This window comes from Nerophis ophidion, linkage group LG20 (genome assembly GCF_033978795.1).
Source record: "Nerophis ophidion isolate RoL-2023_Sa linkage group LG20, RoL_Noph_v1.0, whole genome shotgun sequence".
Classification (NCBI taxonomy): domain Eukaryota; kingdom Metazoa; phylum Chordata; class Actinopteri; order Syngnathiformes; family Syngnathidae; genus Nerophis; species Nerophis ophidion.
Window position 1 is genome coordinate 13407931 of NC_084630.1, and position 21518 is coordinate 13429448.

General features: G+C 39.9%; 1 protein-coding gene across 1 annotated transcript in view; it reads left to right on the plus strand.

Moving 5' to 3' along the window:
- xpnpep1 (X-prolyl aminopeptidase (aminopeptidase P) 1, soluble) overlaps positions 1-21518 on the plus strand; it is a 68510-nt gene that overhangs the window by 44458 nt on the left and 2534 nt on the right. Inside the window, exons 13-18 of the mRNA XM_061880500.1 lie at positions 2080-2138; positions 5225-5302; positions 7366-7437; positions 7510-7570; positions 7678-7747; positions 12723-12896. Coding sequence (XP_061736484.1) covers positions 2080-2138; positions 5225-5302; positions 7366-7437; positions 7510-7570; positions 7678-7747; positions 12723-12896 — 514 coding nt within the window. The remainder of the gene's footprint in view (positions 1-2079; positions 2139-5224; positions 5303-7365; positions 7438-7509; positions 7571-7677; positions 7748-12722; positions 12897-21518) is intronic.

Below are 21518 nucleotides of genomic sequence, written 5' to 3' on the forward strand. Positions count from 1 at the left end.
TCAGTGTTAAATATTTAAGTTGGCTCCAGACCCCCAACCCCCACCATAATGGAAGAATTGTGCCCCAAGGTCAAAAAGGTTAAGAACCACTGGTCTAAAACACATGTAGCATAGCGGAAAACACATGCAACAATCTAGAAATTCGCAAAATGCTGCGGCTCAATTTAAATATGATTAATAATTCCACGCACATTTGCCACTATAGGGCAAAGAAAAACTCCCGCAAACACTGGGAGACAAAATTATTGTATAAACCCTGTTTCCATATGAGTTGGGAAATTGTGTTAGATGTAAATACAAACGGAATAGAATGATTTGCAAATAATTTTCAACCCGTATTCAGTTGAATATGCTACAAAGACAACATATTTAATGTTCAAACTGATAAACAATTTTTTTATCCAAATAATTATTAACTTTAGAATTTGATGCCAGCAACACGTGACAAAGAAGTTGGGAAAGGTGGCAATAAATCCTGACAAAGTTAAGAAATGCTCATCAAACACTTATTTGGAACACCCCATAGGTGTGCAGGCTAATTGGGAACAGTTGGATGCCATGATTGGGTATAAAAGCAGCTTCCATGAAATGCTAAGTAATTCACAAAAAAGGTCAACAATTTGTAAGCAAATTGTCGAACAATTTTAGAACAACATTTGTCAACGAGCTATTGCAAGGAATTTAGGGATTTTACCATCTACGGTCCGCAAAATTATCAAAAGGTTCAGAGAATCTGGATAAATCACTGCACGTAAGCGATAATATTACGGACCTTTGATGCCTCAGGCGGTAGTGCATCAAAAACCGACATCAGTGTGTAAAGGATATCACCACATGGGCTCAGGAACACTTCATAAAACCACTGTCAGTAACTAAAGTTGGTTGCTACATCTGTAAGTGCAAGTTAAAACTCTGCTATGCAAAGCAAAACCCATTTATCAACAACACCAAGGAACGCCGCCGGCTTTGCTGGGCCTGAGCTCATCTAAGATGGACTGATGCAAAGTGGAAAAGTGTTCTGTGGTCTGACGAGTCTACATTTCAAATTATATTTGGAAACTGTGGACATGGTGTCCTCCGGAACAAAGAGGAAAATAATCATCCGGATTGTTATAGGCGCAAAGTTCAAAAGCCAACATCTGTGATGGTATGGGGGTGTATTAGTGCCCAAGGCATGGGTAACTTACACATCTGTGAAGGCACCATTAATGCTGAATGGTCCATACAGGTTTTGGAGCAACATATGTTGTCATCCAAGCAACATTATCATGGACGCCCCTGCTTATTTCAGCAAGACAATGCCAAGCCATGTGTTACAACAGCGTGGTTTCCTGGCCCGACTGCAGTCCAGACCTGTCTCCTATCGAAAATGTGTGGCGCATTATGAAGCGTAAAATACGACAGCGGAAACCCCGGACTGTTGAACAACTAAATCTTTACATAAAACAAGAATTTCACTTTCAAAGCTTCAACAATTAGTTTCCTCAGTTCCCAAACGTTTATTGGGTGTTGTTAAAAGAAAAGGTGATGTAACACAGTGGTAAACATGCCCTTTCCCAACTACTTCAGCACATGTTGCAGCCATGAAATTTTAAGTTAATTATTATTTGCAAAAAAAAAAAAAGTTTATGAGTTTGAACATCAAATATCTTGTCCTTGTAGCATATTCAACTGAATATGGGTTGAAAAGGATTTGCAAATCATTGCATTCAGTTTATATTTACAGCTAACACAATTTCTCAACTCATATGAAAACAGGGTTTTGTACATCAACAATATCATTTGCCTGAGTGGCAGGACAGGACAAAGAAAAAATAAAAATACTAATTCATAGGTGTGAATGTTAGTGCTTGTCAGTCTCCCTGCCCCCTTTAAAAGTGACTATGTTGCAATTGTTCGCTGGAAGTACAATGGTTAAGATGCCTTTTGTTATCTTTAGAAGGATTTCCTCATCGCTTTTTAGAAGCATTTTTAGATACGTTTTCATTTCCTTTAGAAAACATTTTCAATTTGTCATGCAATTGTAACTAAGGTTGCTTAACCTGCTGCCATATCAGTCATCATAATGTTTTTTTATAGATTCCAAAGGGCACGGTGACAGAAATCTCTGCTGCAGACAAGGCTGAAGAACTACGCAGGTGATGTTTAATCATTGCGTATTTTCAGGCAAAAGTGTCTTTGATAATTGGTTGACATAATATCATCCAACTAAACTACGTGTCCATGTTTTAAAGTCTATCATATCATATATATCATATCATATAATGTAAGAGCTGTATCAAGGGATGCTCTCCTGGAGTAATATTGCCCTCTACTGGAAGTGGAAAAAGAAACAACAGCAGCTGCAGAGGGAGCATCTATCTTTTAGACCAGTGTCAAACTCATTTTAGATCGGGGGGCCACATGGAGAAAAATCTACTCCCAAGTGGGCCGGATTGGTAAAATCAATGCACGATAACTTAAATATAAAGACAACTTCAGATTGTTTTCTTTGTTTAAAAATAGAACAAGCACATTCTGAAATTGTACAATTTATAATGTTTTTTTCTTCAGTTTTTTTTTACAATTACCTATTGCGGTTAATAGTATATATAATTTATTTATCCTTATTTATATTTTCTGAATAAATCATGTGATAATGTGCATCAGTCAACTCATGGATGTTGATTTTCAATCTTATCAAGAGAAAACATTTATATCAAGTGAAGTGAAGTGAATTATATTTATATAGCGCTTTTTCTCTAGTGACTCAAAGCGCTTTACATAGTGAAACCCAATATCTAAGTTACATTCAAACCAGTGTGGGTGGCACTGGGAGCAGGTGGGTAAAGTGTCTTGCCCAAGGACACAACGGCAGTGACTAGGATGGCAGATGCGGGAATCAAACCTGCAACCCTCAAGTTGCTGGCACGGCCGCTCTACCAACCGAGCTAAACCGCCCTCAAAATCAGTATGTTATTTTTGTAGTCATCATTTTCCTCGACTGATGTACTAGCATAACTTATTGGTACATACAGGTGCTGTTCATATTATTAGAATATCATGAAAAACTTGATTTATTTCACTAATTATATTCAGAACGTGAAACTTACATATTATATCAATTCATTACACACATAGTGATATATTTGAAATGTTTATTTCTTTAAATTTTGATGATTAGTACTGACATTTACGGAAAATCCCAAATTCAGTATCTCAGAAAATTAGAATATTCGTTACGACTAGTACCAAAAATTTTTTTTAGAAATGTGGGCCAACTGAAAAGTATGAACATGGACAGTTTCAGCATGTACGGCAATCAATACTTAGTTGCAGCTCCTTTTGCCTGAATTGCTGCAGCAATACGGCGTGGCATGGAGTCCACCAGTCTGTTGCACTCCTCAGGTGTTATGAGAGCCCAGGTTGCTTTAATAGTGGCCTTCAGCTCTTCAGCCTTGTTGGGTCTGGCATCTCGCATCTTCAGCTTCACAATACCCCATAGCTTTTCTATGGGGTTAAGGTCAGGTGAGTTTGCAGGCCAATCAAGAACAGGGATACCGTGGTCCTTAAACCAGGTACTGGTAGATTTGGCACTGTGTGCAGGTGCCAAGTCATGTTGGAAAATGAAATCTTCACCTCCATAAAATTGGTCCGCGGCAGGCAGCATAAAGTGTTCTAAAACTTCCTGGTAGACTGCTGTATTGACCCTAGACCTCAGGAAGCACAGTGGACCAACACCAGCAGATGACATGGCACCCCAGACCATTACCGATTGTGGAAATTTGACACTGGACTTCAGGCAACGTGGATTCTGTGCCTCTCCTGTCTTCCTCCAGACTCTGGGACCTTGATTTCCAAAATTTACTTTCATCTGAAAACATAACTTTGGACCACTCAGCAGCAGTCCAGTCCTTTTTGTCTTGAGCCCAGGCGAGACGCTTTTGACGTTGTCTCTTATTCAAGAGTGGCTTTACACAAGGAATGCGACAGCTGAAGCCCATATCTTGCATACGTCGGTGCGTGGTGGTTCTTGAAGCACTGACTCCAGCTGCAGTCCACTCTTTGTGGATCTCCCCCACATTTTTTAATCGGTTTTGTTTGACAATCCTCTCCGGGGCGCGGTTATCCCTCTTGCTTGTACACTTTTTTCTACCACATCTTTGTCTTCCCTTCGCCTCTCTATTAATGTGCTTGGACACAGAGCTCTGAGAACATCCAATCTCTTTGGCAATGACCTTTTGTGTCTTGCCCTCCTTCTTGAAAGTATCAATGGTCATCTTTTGGACAGTTGTCAAGTCAGCAGTCTTCCCCATGATTGTGTGTCATACAGAATCAAAACGAGAGACCATTTAAAGGCTTTTCCAGGTGTTTTGAGTTAGTTAGCTAATTAGAGTGCGGCACCAGGTGTCTTCAATATCTGACCTTTTCACCATATTCAAATTTTCTGAGATGTTGAATTTAGGGTTTTCATTGGTTGTCAGCTATAATCATCTCCTTTTTGGCAAAAAAAAACACTTGAAATGTATCAGTCTGTTTGGAATGAATGTATACATTCTACAAGTTTGACTTTCTAAATGGAATTAATGAAATAAATCAACTTATTCATGATATTCTAATAATATGACCAGCCCTTGTATGTAGCGTCATCTACAAAGATACAAATAACTGCTATTGCGACATCCAGTGGACACATTTAGAACAGCTGTTTCTTTCATTCAAAAATGTCAGGTTAATTTTCATACTCAGCAAACTCATCCCGCGGGCCGAATAAGACCTATTCGCCGTACGTTTGACACCCCTGTTTAGACTATTGCCGCATAAACAAATTCATCTTAATGATTAGTATCCAGAGCCCCAAAAGGGTGTAAAATTTTAATTAGATCCACATATGATACTTGCCTACCCCATTGTTATGAGCAAAAATAGTATACTAAAGACAATTTATTGGAATAAGTATTTTTTATGGCATACAAATCGAAATAGTTACATATCGAAAATCCTTGGAATGTTATTTCACTATCATATTATACTAAAAACCCAGAAAGTTTCTCACTCACAGTTGTTTAACATGTAACTTTCTTTACAAATATAAAACAAAAATATAACGTTTTAATGAGTAGCTTTGTAATATCTTAAATATCTACCCCTCTTTTTGCTAAGCTTACAACATTTTCTGTGACCTGATCCTTAGAAGCAGTATCTGCGTACCCATACAGTTATGTTCTGATTTGTCTCTTTGCAGCCAGCAGAAACATTTTGTGGGCCTCAGTTTCCCCACAATCTCCAGTGTTGGTCCCAATGCTGCAATCATACATTACAGGTGAGTAAACCCATGATTTCAGGTTATTGCTTTTAATTGGCTTGTTCTATATCAGGGGTGTCAAACTCCTTTTAAGTCAGCGACCACCTTGAGGAAAATCTTTTCGGCCGGACTGGTAAAATTATGACACGATAACCTAAAAACAGGGTTAAAATTAAAAAAAGAGCAAGCACATTCTGAAAATGTTCAAATCATGTTTTTTTTTTATAATTACATTTTGCGATTGATAGTATTCTATCTTCATTTGTTGTTATTTATATTTTCTAAATAAATGTTAATCGGTCAAATAAGTGGAATTGATTCTGGCAGAGTTTTAAAATGCTCCCATTGTTAATTTTTTATCTATCAAAAGATACAATTATTCATGATATCAAAATCCAACGACAAGATGTTATGAATGTAATTTACTAATTTTCCTCATTTGATTTACTAACACCATCTGATTTATTCTGTACATATGTAGCATCATCTACAAAACCCAAAACCAGTGAAGTTGACACGTTGAAAATACAGAATGCAATGATTTGCAAATCCATGATCAACTTAAATTCAATCCAATAGATTGCAAAAACAAGATACTTAATGTTCAAACTGGAAAATGTTATTTTTTTCAAATATTAGCTCATTTGGAATTTGTTGCCTGCAACATGTTTCAAAAAACCTGGCACAAGTGGCAAAAAAGACTGAGAACGTTGAGGAATGCTCATCAAACACTTATTTGTAACATCCCACAGGTGAACAGGCTAATTGGGCACAGGTGGGTGCCATGATTGGGCACAAAAACAGCTTCCATGAAATGCTCAGTCATTGACAAACAAGGATGGGGCGTGGGTCACCACTTTGTGAACGAATGCGTGCCCCTGCTTAGATCAGCAAGACAATGCGGGTACTAGACTGGCCTGCCTGTAGTCCAGACCCGTCTCCCATCGAAAATGTGTGGCGCATTATGAAGCCTAAAATACCACAACGGACTGTTGAACAACTTAAGCTGTACATCAAGCAAAAATAGGAAATAATTGTATCTGAAAAGCTTCAAAAATTGGTCTCCTCAGTTCCTCAAACGTTTACTAAGTGTTAAAAGGAAAGGTCATGTAACACAGTGGTAAAAAATGCCCCTGCGCCAACTTTTTTGCAACGTTTTGCTGCCATTAAATTCTAAGTTAATGACTCTTTGCAAAAAAAAAAAAAAGTAGTTTCTCAGTTCAAACATTAAATATCTTGTCTTTGCAGTCTGTTCAATTGAAGTTGAAAAGGAATTGCAAATAATTCCGAAAGGGACAAGCGGTAGAAAATGGATGGATGGAAGTATTCTGTAGGGCGGCATAGCTCGGTTGGTAGAGTGGCCGTGCCAACAACTTGAGGGTTGCAGGTTCGATTCCCGCTTGTGCCATCCTAGTTACTGTCGTTGTGTCCTTGGGCAAGACACTTTACCCACCTGCTCCCAGTGCCACCCACACTGCTTTAAATGTAACTTAGATATTGGGTGTCACTATGTAAAGCGCTTTGAGTCACTTGAGAAAAGCGCTATATAAATATAATTCACTTCACTTCACTTCACTTATGAATTACACAACGTAACAACTTCACTGGTTGTGGGTTTTGTACAACACAACTTGTGGATTTGGACTAATTTCATTAATCAGACATTTAGTTAGAAGGGGATACATATTATTTGAGAATATTTATGTGCGCCCACAAAATGTGTCCCCATTACCAACAACATCTTTGACAATCAAGGCGTGAACACTTTAAAATTCACATTTTGTATACTATCACTAATAAGCAGTGGAAGTAGGTAGTGTCCAAACACAGAATCGTTGTCGCTCCACTAATACCCACATAGCTCCGCCTCCTCTGAAGTTATGTGTACTCTTGTGACATCCAGTGGACACATTTAGAACAGCAGTTTCTTTCATTCAAATAATATCAGCTCATTTGTATACTTAGCAAAGCCATCTTGCAGGCCGCATAAAATTTGTTTGCGGGCCTGAGCTAGCCCGCGGACCGTACGTTTGACACCCCTGTTCTATATCATTTAAATGTCCTGTTTGCTGTCATCGTAGACCTTTACCTGAGACCAACAGAACGCTCACCGTCAATGAAGTGTATCTGATCGACTCTGGAGCTCAGTACATGTAAATAAAACGATCACACAATGTTACTTGGCCTGTGATTTGCTTTAAATGAACGTTTCTGGTCTTTGGCAGTGACGGTACAACAGATGTCACCCGAACCGTGCACTTTGGGACGCCGTCTGCATATGAAAAGGTACATTGGACTATTTACTCAGACCACCTAAGCTAAGGACTGACATTAAAAACTTTTCTAGTGTTTTGATGTAATTAATCCCATTCCTTATCTGTTTATTCTCTAAGGAATGCTTTACGTATGTACTAAAGGGACACATTGCTGTCAGTGCCGCAGTCTTTCCCAATGGAACCAAAGGTAACGCCAGAAAATATGAACTTCAACCTATTTTAAAGATAATTATTATACTTTTACATGCAGAAAAAATAAATATAAATGGAAAATGCAATAGATGAATTATCTTTTAACATATACAGTGGGGCAAAAAAGTACTTAGTCAGGCACCGATTGTGCAAGTTCTCCCACTTAAAATGATGACAGGTCTGTAATTTTCATCATAGGTACACTTCAACTGTGAGAGACAGAATGGGGGAAAAAATCCAGGAATTCACATTGTAGGAATTTTAAAGAATTCATTTGTAAATTATGGTGGAAAATAAGTATTTGGTCAACCATTCAAAGCTCTCACTGATGGAAGGAGGTTTTGGCTCAAAATCTCACGATACATGGCCCCATTCATTCTTTCCTTAACACGGATCAATCGTCCTGTCCCCTTAGCAGAAAAACAGGCCCAAAGCATGATGTTTCCACCCCCATGCTTCACAGTAGGTAAGGTGTTCTTGGGATGCAACTCATATTCTTCTTCCTCCAACCACGACGAGTTGAGTTTATACCAAAATGGATACATGGATGAAACAGCAGAGGATTGGGAAGAATGTCATGTGGTCAGATGAAACCAAAATAGAACTTTTTGGTATAAACTCAACTCTTCACGGTGGCAGAGGGGTTAGTGCGTCTGCCTCACAATATGAAGTTCCTGCAGTCCTGGGTTCAAATCCAGGCTCGGGATCTTTCTGTGTGGAGTTTGCATGTTCTCCCCGTGAATGCGTGGGTTCCCTCCGGGTACTCCGGCTTCCTCCCACCTCCAAAAACATGCACCTGGGGATAGGTTGATTGGTAACACTAAATTGGCCCTAGTGTTTGAATGTGAGTGTGAATGTTGTCTGTCTATCTGTGTTGGCCCTGCGATGAGGTGGCGACTTGTCCAGGGTGTACCCCGCCTTCCGCCCGATTGTAGCTGAGATAGGCGCCAGCGCCCCCCGCGACCCCAAAGGGAATAAGCGGTAGAAAATGGATGGATCCCAAGAACACCATACCTACTGTGAAGCATGGGGGTGGAAACATCATGCTTTGGGGCTGTTTTTCTGCTAAGGGGACAGGACGATTGATCCGTGTTAAGGAAAGAAGGAATGGGGCCATGTATCGTGAAATTTTGAGCCAAAACCTCCTTCCATCAGTGAGAGCTTCGAATGGTTGACCAAATACTTATTTTCCACCATAATTTACAAATAAATTCTTTAAAATTCCTACAATGTGAATTCCTGGATTTTTTTTCCTATTCCGTCTCTCACAATTGAAGTGTACCTATGATGAAAATTACAGACCTCTGTCATCATTTTAAGTGGGAGAACTTGCACAATCGGTGCCAGACTAAATACTTTTTGCCCCACTGTATGTTACCTTTATTGAAGACTTCTATTGATGATGAGTGGTGCCACTTGCACGCCATTTTTCTACTCTACTTGGAACTCTTTCATGAATTCGATAGTGTTTCTCAGCTTCTTTGTCGACGTGCTATCACTTGCAACTTTCTTTGACCCCATGATGGGTTATATTGCAGTCGTAAACAATGCATGATTATTTTATTGGACATTACATTTTGTGGAATATTAAGCAGGCAAATGGACTAGTTTGATACGCGCATAGTTTGGTCGTGTTATAACGGAGACGGTGCACTGCAAGAAGTCAGTGTTCAAAAACAAGAAAAAATAATACAAAAATGAGGGGTATTTTGCTTGAACTAAGCTAAATTATCTGCCAATAGAACAGGAAAATTCGACTTGTCAAGACTTTCCAAAACAAGTAAAATTAGCTCACCTCAATGAACCCCAAAATACCTTAAAATAAGTATATTCTCACTAATAATAAGTGCACTTTTCTTGGTAGAAAAAAAATATAAGACCTTTTTGCTCAATATGTTGAAAAATATTGTTAACTTAAGTAAATGCTAGTGCCATTATCTTGACATAATGATACGTGCTCAGCATTACATTTCTTGAAACCAGCAAACTTATTCTAAAAAGTAATTAATTTTTCTTAATGGAAGGTAACAAGTCGACCGCTTGTTACTCTCGGGGTCTCCTAGCTGCTCAGGCAAATCATATTGTCTAAAAATGCATTTTTCCATTGATAAAATGCATCAGTCAATTAGTGCGCATACATACAGCCCAGCCCCCGGCCAAAATTCTTTTAATTGTAATTTTGAGGAATTTATCTTAATGTGCATGAACTCTTTCTGTTCAAAATTGTTTGAAATGTCAAATGTTTAAATATTAACTGTCAGTTTACTGTATTGTGCCAATTGTACTACAAAACGAGTACTTATGTTCTATTGTTTCATTGAAAATAAAAACAGCACAGACCATTTGGCTGTCATCTGTTTTAATTATGAGGCACAATTGTGTCAAAATTATGATTTTTCTTTTTTCATGCTTGAAATAAGAAATTATTACTATAAAAAAGTAGTTTTATACTTGTGAGTGTTGATGACACAGCTTTGCAACAGTTGATATTCTAGTTTCAAGCATGTTTTACTCAATAAAATCTCAGCAACAAGCTGTAATATCTTACTGAGATCATTTAGGACCAAAACCCTTAAAACAAGTCGAATACTAACATAAAATCTGCTTAGTGAGAAGAATTATCTTATCAGACAGAAAATAAGCAAATACCACCCTTATTTGAGATATTTAATCTTACTTAGATTTCAGTTTTTGCAGTGTGTATGAAAACCACACTGCAAAAAGTCAGTGTTCAAAAACAAGAAAAAAAAATACAAATAATAGGGGTATTTTACTTGAACTAAGCAAAATTATCTGCCAATAGAACAAGAAAATTTGGCTTGTCAAGACTTTCCTAAACAAGTTCAATTAGTTAACCTCAATGAACCCAAATATACCTTAAAATAAGTATATTCTCACTAATAACAAGTGCACTTTTCTTGGTAGGAAAAAAAATAGACCTTTTTGCTCAATATGTTTAACCTTCCTCTTGTGTTAGCTTTCTGTTACCATCTCTTATGTTAACGGGTCGGTTTTGACCCATGTCTTAAATCAGCTGTAAAATACACTAAAAACAATTATCTATCATCCAATTTGTTTCTCATCTCTTGGTTACCTCGTTAGGTTTCCTTATCCATGAAAATATGGGTTTTAATATTTTTGGTGTGGGCTATTGGGCCTTTTTTTGTCAGTATACCCCTCGATTTCAATTGAAAAAAATGGTAAAACGAACCTCAGGAGAATCGTGTAAATAAAAAAAAGGTTGTTGTGTTACCTGACCATTACTGAGGGGTATTAGAACACATCTCTTGAATAAATTTGTTTTATTTATTTTTTCATTTTAATAATTTTAACTATAGTAACATCTATGGTGTGCACTCTGCAAGTCAACAACTCTATACTGAATTGACCTCAAATGTCTGGACATGCCCGTCTTTGTTTGTTTTTGTACAGGATAACAAGGTAAAATGAGAATCCCCTAAAGCTCACATGATTGGGAGAGGAGCTGGCCGTCAGTGTGTTCAGTTTTGGCAGTACTTATTGCTTTATAGTCTTATTTTTATAACTGGGTCGAAACCGACCCTAACAACACCAAGGTCATAATTTCAACCAGAGCATTTCATAATTTAGTGAAACAAAAAAAACAAGTTTTATTTTGTTGAAATAGAGGTTCCTGACAAAGTCAAAAAGCCTTGATGCATAAAAATAAATGTATGTGGTTCTTTTATGCATTTAAAAACTAAAACGGGTCGGTGCTGACCCTAACACAAGACGAAGGTTAAAAATATTCTTAAATTAAGTAAACGCTAGTGCCATTATCTTGACATAATGATATGCGGTTTGCATCATGATTTTTTTTGCCATGCTTGAAGTAAGAAATTCTTACTTGAAAAAAGTAGTTTTATACTTGTGAGTGTTAATGACACAGGTTTGCATCACTTGATATTCTAATTTCAAGCATGTTTTACTCAATATAGGTCATAAAATCTTAGCAGCAAGCTGTAATATCTTACTGAGATCATTTAGGACCAAAACCCTTAAAACAAGTCGAATACTAACATGAAACTGCTTAGTGAGAAGAATTATCTTATCAGACAGAAAATAAGCAAACATCACCCTTATTTGAGATATTTAATCTTACTTAGATTTCAGTTTTTGCAGTGTGTATGAAAACCCCACTGCAAAATGTCAGTGTTCAAAAACAAGAAAAAAAAATACAAATAATAGTGGTATTTTACTTGAACTAAGCAAAATTATCTGCCAATAGAACAAGAAAATTTGGCTTGGCAAGACTATCCAAAACAAGTTCAATTAGCTAACCTCAATGAACCCCAAAATACCTTAAAATAAGTATATTCTCACTAATAACAAGTGCACTTTTCTTGGTAGGAAAAAAATTTGACCTTTTTGCTCAATATGTTTAAAAATATTCTTAAATTAAGTAAACGCTAGTGCCATTATCTTGACATAATGATATGCGGTTTGCATCATGATTTTTTTTGCCATGCTTGAAGTAAGAAATTATTACTTGAAAAAAAGTAGTTTTGCACTTGTGAGTGTTAATGACACAGGTTTGCATCACTTGATATTCTAATTTCAAGCATGTTTTACTCAATATAGGTCATAAAATCTTAGCAACAAGCTGTAATATCTTACTGAGATCATTTAGGACCACAACCCTTAAAACAAGTAAAACATTCTAATATAAAATCTGCTTAATGAGAAGAATTATCTTATCAGACAGAAAATAAGCAAATATCACCCATATTTGATATATTTAATCTTACTAAGATTTCATTTTTTGCAGTGCGATGGGAAAACTTTGGCCGGAATTTTTCATTTAAAACCGAATTATACCAAGATGTGTCATCCGATGTAGATCCGGCTAGTTTAGATGTTGTAATATTAGTGTACAAGTAGTGTGGACAAATGGTGGGACGTGAAAAAAAAATGTGCAAATGCTTGACTGGTAACTTCCATCCACTTTCCAGGCCACCTGCTTGACTCGTTTGCGCGAGCTGCCCTGTGGGAGTCGGGCCTGGACTACCTTCACGGTACAGGTCACGGCGTGGGCTGCTTCCTCAACGTCCACGAGGGACCCTGTGGCATTAGCTACAAGACCTTCGCTGATGAACCTCTGGAGGCGGGCATGATCGTCAGCGATGGTATGGCAGAAAAAGAAAAACATGGAAAAACCTCTCTTGAAAATATTTTACCTCTGTCAAGAAATCTAACCGATTGGTCAAATTTAGTTCTGTCACAGTTTCAGAACTTCGTGTTCAATTTGGTATTTTAAGGCATGTCTCATCTGGGTCACGATAATGTGTTCTAAGGTTGATTGGAGACGAGAGGGTGAAATAAACTGCATGTGAAAATAGAAACAGAAATTATCCATCCATCCATCCATTTTCTACCGCTTATCCCCTTCTGGGGTCGCGGGGGGCGCTGGTGCCTATCTCAGCTACAATCGGGCGGAAGGCGGGTACACCCTGGACAAGTCGCCACCTCATCGCAGGGCCAACACAGATAGACAGACAACATTCACACTCACATTCACACACTAGGGCCAATTTAGTGTTGCCAATCAACCTATCCCCAGGTGCATGTCTTTGGAGGTGGGAGGAAGCCGGAGTACCCGGAGGGAACCCACGCAAACATGCAAACTCCACACAGAAAGATCCCGAGCCTGGATTTGAACCCAGGACTGCAGGAACTTCGTATTGTGAGGCAGACGCACTAACCCCTCTTCCACCGTGAAGCCACAGAAATGATCAATTTTCAAAAATGATCTTCATATGAATGATTTCCTTGTCAGAGCAATCCCATCCATCCATTTTCTACCGCTTTTCCCTTTTTTTGTGGTCGCGGGGGGTGCTGGAGCCTATCTCAGCTGCAATTGGGCGGAAGGGGGTGTAAACCCTGGACAAATCGCCATATCATCGCTTTGATTTTCTAAAATACTTCTCAACCTCTGGGGGGCGCCACATTGTTCTGGATCATTCCACACATATTTCTATATAGAAGATATTATTTTAATATACACTATATTTTCAAAAGTATTTGGCCACCTGCCTTGACTGACATATGAACTTGAAGTACCATCCCATTCCTAACCCATAGGGTTCAATATGATGTCGGACCACCTTTTGCATCTATTGCAGCTTCAACTAATCTGGGATGGTTGTCCACTAGGTTGCGGAGTGTGTTTACAGGAATTTTCGACCATTCTTCCAAAAGCGAATTGGTTAAGTCACGCACTGATGTTGGTCAAGAAGGCCGTGCTCTCCGCCGTTCTAATTCATCCCAAATGTGTTCTATCCAGTTCAGGTCAGGACTCTGTGCCGGCCAGTCAAGTTCATCCACACCAGACTCTGTCATCCATGTCTTTATGGACCTTGCTTTGTGCACTGATGGACAGTCAAGTTGGAAGAGCAAGGGGCCCGCTCCAAACTGTTCCCACAAGGTTGGGAGCATGGAATTGTCCAAAATGTTTTGGAATCCTGGAGAATTTAAAGTTCCTTTCACTGGAACTAAAGCCCAAGCCTAACTTCTGAAAAACAACCCCACACCATAATTCCTCCTCCACCAAATTTTACACCCGGCACAATGCAGTCCGAAATGTACCGTTCTCCTGGCAACCTCCAAACTCAAACTCGTACATCATATTTCCAAATGAAAAAGCGTGATTCATCACTCTAGAACGCATTTCCACTGCTCTAGAGTCCAGTGGCGACGTACTTTACACCACTGCATCCAACGCTTTGCATTGGACTTGGTGATTTATGGCTTAGATGCAGCTGCTCGGCCATGGAAACCCATTCCATGAAGCTCTCTGTGTACTGTACGTGGGCTAATTGAAAGGTCACGTGAAGTTTTGAGCTCTGTATTAACTGCAGAAAGTCGGCGACCTCTTTGCACTATGCGCTTCAGCAACAGCTGACCCCTCTCTTGTCAGTTTACGTGGCCTACCACTTCGTGGCTGAGTTGCTGTTGTTCCCAAACTCTTCCATTTTCTTATAATAAAGCAGACAGTTGACTTTAGAATATTTAGGAGCGAGGAAATTTTACGACTGGATTTGTAGCACGGGTGGCATCCAATGACAGTTCCACGCTGGAAATCACTGAGCTCCTGAGAGCAGCCCATTTTTTCACACGTTTGTAGAAAGTCTCCATGCCGAAGTGCTTGATTTTATACACCTGTGGCCAGGCCAAGTGATTAGAACACCTGATTCTGATCATTTGGATGGGCGGCCAAATACTTTTAGCAGTTTAGTGTAAATCCCAAAAATGGACGTCATTAAAAAAAACACCATCAGACACCAAAACAAATGAACCTAACTTGTTTAAATCAGCCTATTAAAGGCCTACTGAAATGAGTTTTTCTCATTTAAATGGGGATAGCAGGTCCATTCTATGTGTCATACTTGATCATTTCACGATATTGCCATATTTTTGCTGAAAGGATTTAGTAGAGAACATCCACTATAAAGTTCGCAACTTTCGGTGCTAAGATAAAAGCCCTGCCTCTAGCGGAAGTCGTACCGGATGGCTCCTCACATATTCACATTGTTTTAAATGGGAGCCTCCAACAAAAACAGCTATTCGGACCGAGAAAACGACAATTTCCCTATTAATTTGATCGAGGATGAAAGATTCGTGTTTGAGGATATTGATAGCGACGGACTAGAAAGAAAAAAAACCCGATTGCATCGGGACGGTTTCTGATGTTTTTAGACACATTTACTAGGATAATTCTGGGAAATCCCTTATCTTTCTATTGTGTTGCTAGTGTTTTAGTGAGTTTTAACAGTACCTGATAGTCGGAGGGGTGTATCCACGGGTGTGTTGACGCGCAGTGTCTCAGGGAAGTCGACGGCAGCTGTACGGACGGCACAAGCTCAGCTGATATCCGGTAAGAAGCGACTTTTTACCACAATTTTCCCACCGAATCCTGCTGGTTGACATTCAGTTGGGATCCATGTCCGCTTGACCGTTGTGATCCATAGTAAAGTTTCACCTCCGTGAATTTTAAACGAGGAATCACCGTGTGTTTGTGTGGCTAAAGGCTAAAGCTTCCCAACTCCATCTTTCTACTTTGACTTCTCCAATATTAATTGAACAAATTGCAAAGGATTCAGCAACACAGATCTCCAAAATACTGTGTAATTATGCCGTTAAAACAGACGACTTTTAGCTGTGTGTGTGCGCAGCGCCCGTGACGTCAAAAGTACATGTCATTACGCGACGTTTTCAAGAAAAAACTCCCTTGCTATTTAGTAAATTAAAAAGGCCGTATTGGCATGTGTTGCAATGTTAATATTTCATCATTGATATACAAACTATCAGACTGCGTGGTCGGTAGTAGTGGGTTTCAGTAGGCCTTTAAGTCATCCAGCAGCTGAAAAAATGATATGAATTATATTACTTAATAGACGATATTTCTAGTATTTTTATGTCTGACAGTCCCAATATGTTGACACGCACACAGGCAGAATGTACCCTCTTAATCATCTGTCATTACAGCAACTCTTTTCTCACAGCTATTTGTATGTCAGGTAACTTCGGTAAAAAGCGACACCGTCTTGCTCCTCCCTCTGCATACCCTCCTGCAGCCCTGTTGTGCACCACCCAAAAATTTGTAGCTTCGAGTCGTGATTGGTCAGTTTTTGCCGAGGAGGGTCCCAAAACACAGGAGAGTAGACGTTTTGATTGAAATGCACAAATTATCGTATGAGATACAACAATAGCGACTGAATATTTGCACCTGCAAACTGACATTTAATATCTTAGTGTGCTATACAAATAATTACTAAGTGTTTCACCAAAATGATTCCCGAGCGAGGCCGCCACTGCTGCTCACTGCTCCCCTCACCTCCCAGGGGGTGGAACAAGGGGATGGGTCGAATGCAGAGGGTCATTTTACCACACCTAGTGTGTGTGTAACTATCAGTGGTACTTTATCTTTAACTTGAATTATTCTCCTTGTTGCATTGTTTCGTCCAGAAGAAGACAGAGTATGACACTATTTTTAACTTTTTCTGCTATTCTTGTGCTAACAACAAGTTCAATTCCGCCACATATTTTTTCTCGTGCACATACGTCTTTTTGTCCCAAACGCAACATTTTCTTATTCTCCGTTAAACATTTTTCAGGCGTGTTATGTTCATGATAGAGATAACCGTGATTACCATGAATTGATTAACGTGGACCTCGACTTAAACAAGTTGAAAAACGTATTCGGGTGTTACCATTTAGTGGTCAATTGTACGGAATATGTACTGAACTGTGCAATCTACTAATAAATCAATCAATCAATCAAACCGATATCGGACCGCTGATAAAATCGGCCGATAAATGCTTTAAAATGGGGCGGTATAGCTCAGTTGGTGGAGTTGCCGTGTCAGCAACTTGAGGGTTGCAAGTTCGATCCTCGCTTCCGCCATCCTAGTTACTGCCATTGTGTCCTTGGGCAAGACACTTTACCCACCTGCTCCCAGTGCCACCCACACTGGTTTAAATGTAACTTAGATATTGGGTTTCACTATGTAAAGCGCTTTGAGTCACTAGAGAAAAAGTGCTATATAAATATAATTCACTTCAATTCACTTCACTAAAATGTAATATCGGAAATTATCGGTATCGGTTTCAAAAAGTTAAATGTATGACTTTTTTAAACGTCGCTGTGTACACGGATGTAGGGAGAAGTACAGAGCGCCAATTAACCTTAAAGGCACTGCCTTTGCATACCAGCCCAGTCACATAATATCTACGCCTTATCACACACACAAGTGAATGCAAGGCATATTTGGTCAACAGCCATACAGGTCACATTGAGGTTGGCCATATACACAGCTTTAACAGTGTTAGAAATATGCGCCACACTGTGAACCCACACCAAACAAGAATGACAAACACGTTTCGGCAGAACATCCGCACCGTAACACAACATTGGTGTGAGTTCTCCTTGCCCACTGGGTGTGAGTTTTCCTTGCCCTTATGTGGGTTCTTCCGAGGATGTCGTAGTCGTAGTGGTTTGTACAGTCCTTTGAGACATTTGTGATTTAGGGCTGTATGAATAAACATTGATTGATAAACACAACAGAACAAATACCCAGAATCCCTTGCAGCACTAAGTCCTCCGGAATGCTACAATATACACCCCCAGTTACCACCTGTTGCATGTTAAAAACAAAAAAGCACTTTGTGACCTCAATAATATATATATATATATATATATATATATATATATATATATATATATATATATATATATATATATATATATATATATACATACATATATATATACATACATATATATATACATATATATATATATATATATATATATACATACATACATATATATATATATATATATATATATATATATATATATATATATATATATATATATATATATATATATATATATATATATATATATGGCAGTGTCATGTTGGCATTTTTTTCTATAACTTGAGTTTATTTATTTTGGAAAACCTTGTTACATTGTTTAATGCATCCAGCGGGGCATCACAACAAAATTAGGCATAATAATGTGTTAATTTCACGACTGTATATATCGGTATCGGTTGATATCGGTAAGTAAGAGTTGGACAATATCAGATACCGGCAAAAAAGCCATTATCGGACATCTCTAGTTCACGGACATGGGAACATTTAATAACACATTAACATAAACGTAAACACCGGCAGGTCGCAACAACAGTTATTTAACAGTTTTTTGTTCATTTTCAATTACATACTGTAGCTCTCTCGTGTCCGATGTTCCGAAGTGCCGAATACCAATTGCAAATTTGCCCGTGCTCTGCCGCGACTTGTTCAGAGGTTGCACGGTTCATCTTCACTTTTTTTTTTTTTTACTCTGGTTCATGAGTAAAAAAGTTCATTAAAAGAAGGCTTATGCTTCTAAATGATTAATGCAAGTGCCAACAAAGATGTCAATGTTGTGGTTGTCATCACTCTTCACAAGAAGGTAAATATTTGTAATTTTCCTGAGGGAACTCTCCTGAAGGAATCAAAGTACTATCTATCTATTTCTATCTAGTCAAAGACAACTGTGGTTCCTCCTTCAGTAAACACTGCAGCCTAGTGTTTTGGAGGAGAATTACAAGTTATGCAGCCAGCCATCGCGGAAGAGCTTTAAGTGAATCAAGACGCCATCAGAGGGGACGCAAGAGTATATAACCGTCTCAATTGTGCGAGTTTGCATGAACATCCATCCATCCATCCATCCATCTTCTTCCGCTTATCCGAGGTCGGGTCGCGGGGGCAACAGCCTAAGCAGGGAAACCCAGACTTCCCTCTCCCCAGCCACTTCGTCTAGCTCTTCCCGGGGGATCCCGAGGCGTTCCCAGGCCAGCCGGGAGACATAGTCTTCCCAACGTGTCCTGGGTCTTCCCCGTGGCCTCCTACCGGTTGGACGTGCCCTAAACACCTCCCTAGGGAGGCGTTCAGGTGGCATCCTGACCAGATGCCCGAACCACCTCATCTGGCTCCTCTCGATGTGAAGGAGCAGCGGCTTTACTTTGAGTTCCTCCCGGATGGCAGAGCTTCTCACCCTATCTCTAAGGGAGAGCCCCGCCACACGGCGGAGGAAACTCATTTCGGCCGCTTGTACCCGTGATCTTATCCTTTCGGTCATGACCCAAAGCTCATGACCATAGGTGAGGATGAGAACGTAGATCGACCGGTAAATTGAGAGCTTTGCCTTCCGGCTCAGCTCCTTCTTCACCACAACGGATCGGTACAACGTCCGCATTACTGAAGACGCCGCACCGATCCGCCTGTCGATCTCACGATCCACTCTTCCCCCACTCGTGAACAAGACTCCTAGGTACTTGAACTCCTCCACTTGGGGCAGGGTCTCCTCCCCAACCCGGAGATGGCATTCCACCCTTTTCCGGGCGAGAACCATGGACTCGGACTTGGAGGTGCTGATTCTCATTCCGGTCGCTTCACACTCGGCTGCGAACCGATCCAGTGAGAGCTGAAGATCCTGGTCAGATGAAGCCATCAGGACCACATCATCTGCAAAAAGCAGAGACCTAATCCTGCGGTCACCAAACCGGATCCCCTCAACGCCTTGACTGCGCCTAGAAATTCTGTCCATAAAAGTTATGAACAGAATCGGTGACAAAGGACAGCCTTGGCGGAGTCCAACCCTCACTGGAAACGTGTCCGACTTACTGCCGGCAATGCCGACCAAGCTCTGACACTGATCGTACAGGGAGCGGACCGCCACAATAAGACAGTCCGATACCCCATACTCTCTGAGCACTCCCCACAGGACTTCCCATGAACATTCCAGACATGCTAAATGTAGATGCAAAACAGCGGTCGCAGAACAGTTTTATTCTTGATAAATCACACTGCGAGTGTTAAATGATTATATTTTCATCTTCTTCTCCCACGCGGACGATCCGATGATTAGCATATATTCTGCATATTCATGAAGACCGACACCAAATGGATTGTACTCATTATTCTGCTCACTGAAAGGCCTACTGAAACCCACTACTACCGACCAAAGTATCAATCAATCACGCAGTCTGATAGTTTATATATCAATGATGAAATATTAACATTGCAACACATGCCAATACAGCTGGTTTAGTGTACTAAATTGCAATTTTAAATTTTGCGCGGAAGTATCCTGCTAAAACGTTGCAGTATGATGACACGTCCGCGTGACGTCACGCATTGTAGAGGACATCTGTGTTGCTGAATCTTTTGCAATTTGTTCAATGAATTATGGAGACGTCAAAGAAGAAAGATGTAGGTGAGAAGCGGTGTATTGCGGCCGCCTTTGTTTACATTCCCGAAAGATGACGGTGAAGCTTTACTATGGAACAGAGCGGTCAAGCGAACACGGTTCCCTACCACATGTCAAACGGCAGGTTTCGGTGGGAAAATGGTGGTAATAAGTCAGCTCTTACCGTAGACATGAGCGGAGAGCTTGCGTCGTTCCTCCTGCACCTGTCAAAGAGGCAGCTGCAGACTCTCTTGCCGCCCCCGACCATCGGATGTTTCCACCATGGAGGCAAGGAAAAAAAAAAAAATCTCAGCACAGGCGCCTTCGCCTCGTCGCGATAACGTGGCTTCCCTCTGAGACACTGGCGGTCACCACACCCGAGGCCACACCCCTCCGACTTTCAGGTTGTACAGGTACGACAATATAATCTCACTAAAACACTACTAACACAATAAGCAGATATGGGATTTTCCATAATTGTCCTAGTAAATTTGTCTAATAACATCTGTATTTCTCTGCCGTCTAGTTTTTTTTTCTTTTTCTAGTCCTTCACTGTCACTTTCCTTATCCACAAATCTTTCATCCTCGCTCAAATTAATGGGGAAATCGTCGCTTTCTCGGTCCGAATCGCTCTCGCTGCTGGTGGCCATGATTGTAAACAATGTGAGGATGTGAGGAGCTCCACAACCCGCGACGTCACGCGCATATCGGCTGCTACTTCCTGTACAGGCAAGGCTTTTTTATTAGCGTCCAAAAGTTGCAAACTTTATCGTCGATGTTCTCTACTAAATCCTTTCAGCAAAAATATGGCAATATCACGAAATGATCAAGTATGACACATAAAATGGACCTGCTATCCCCGTTTAAATAAGAAAATCTCATTTCAGTAGGCCTTTAAGATACGCAATCTGATGCGTGTACTATCAAGTTTGGACATGTTTTAATACATGCAAAGCTTCATTAGATCAGGCTCTCTCTGTCTGTGTATTTCTTAACCATATTCCTTGTT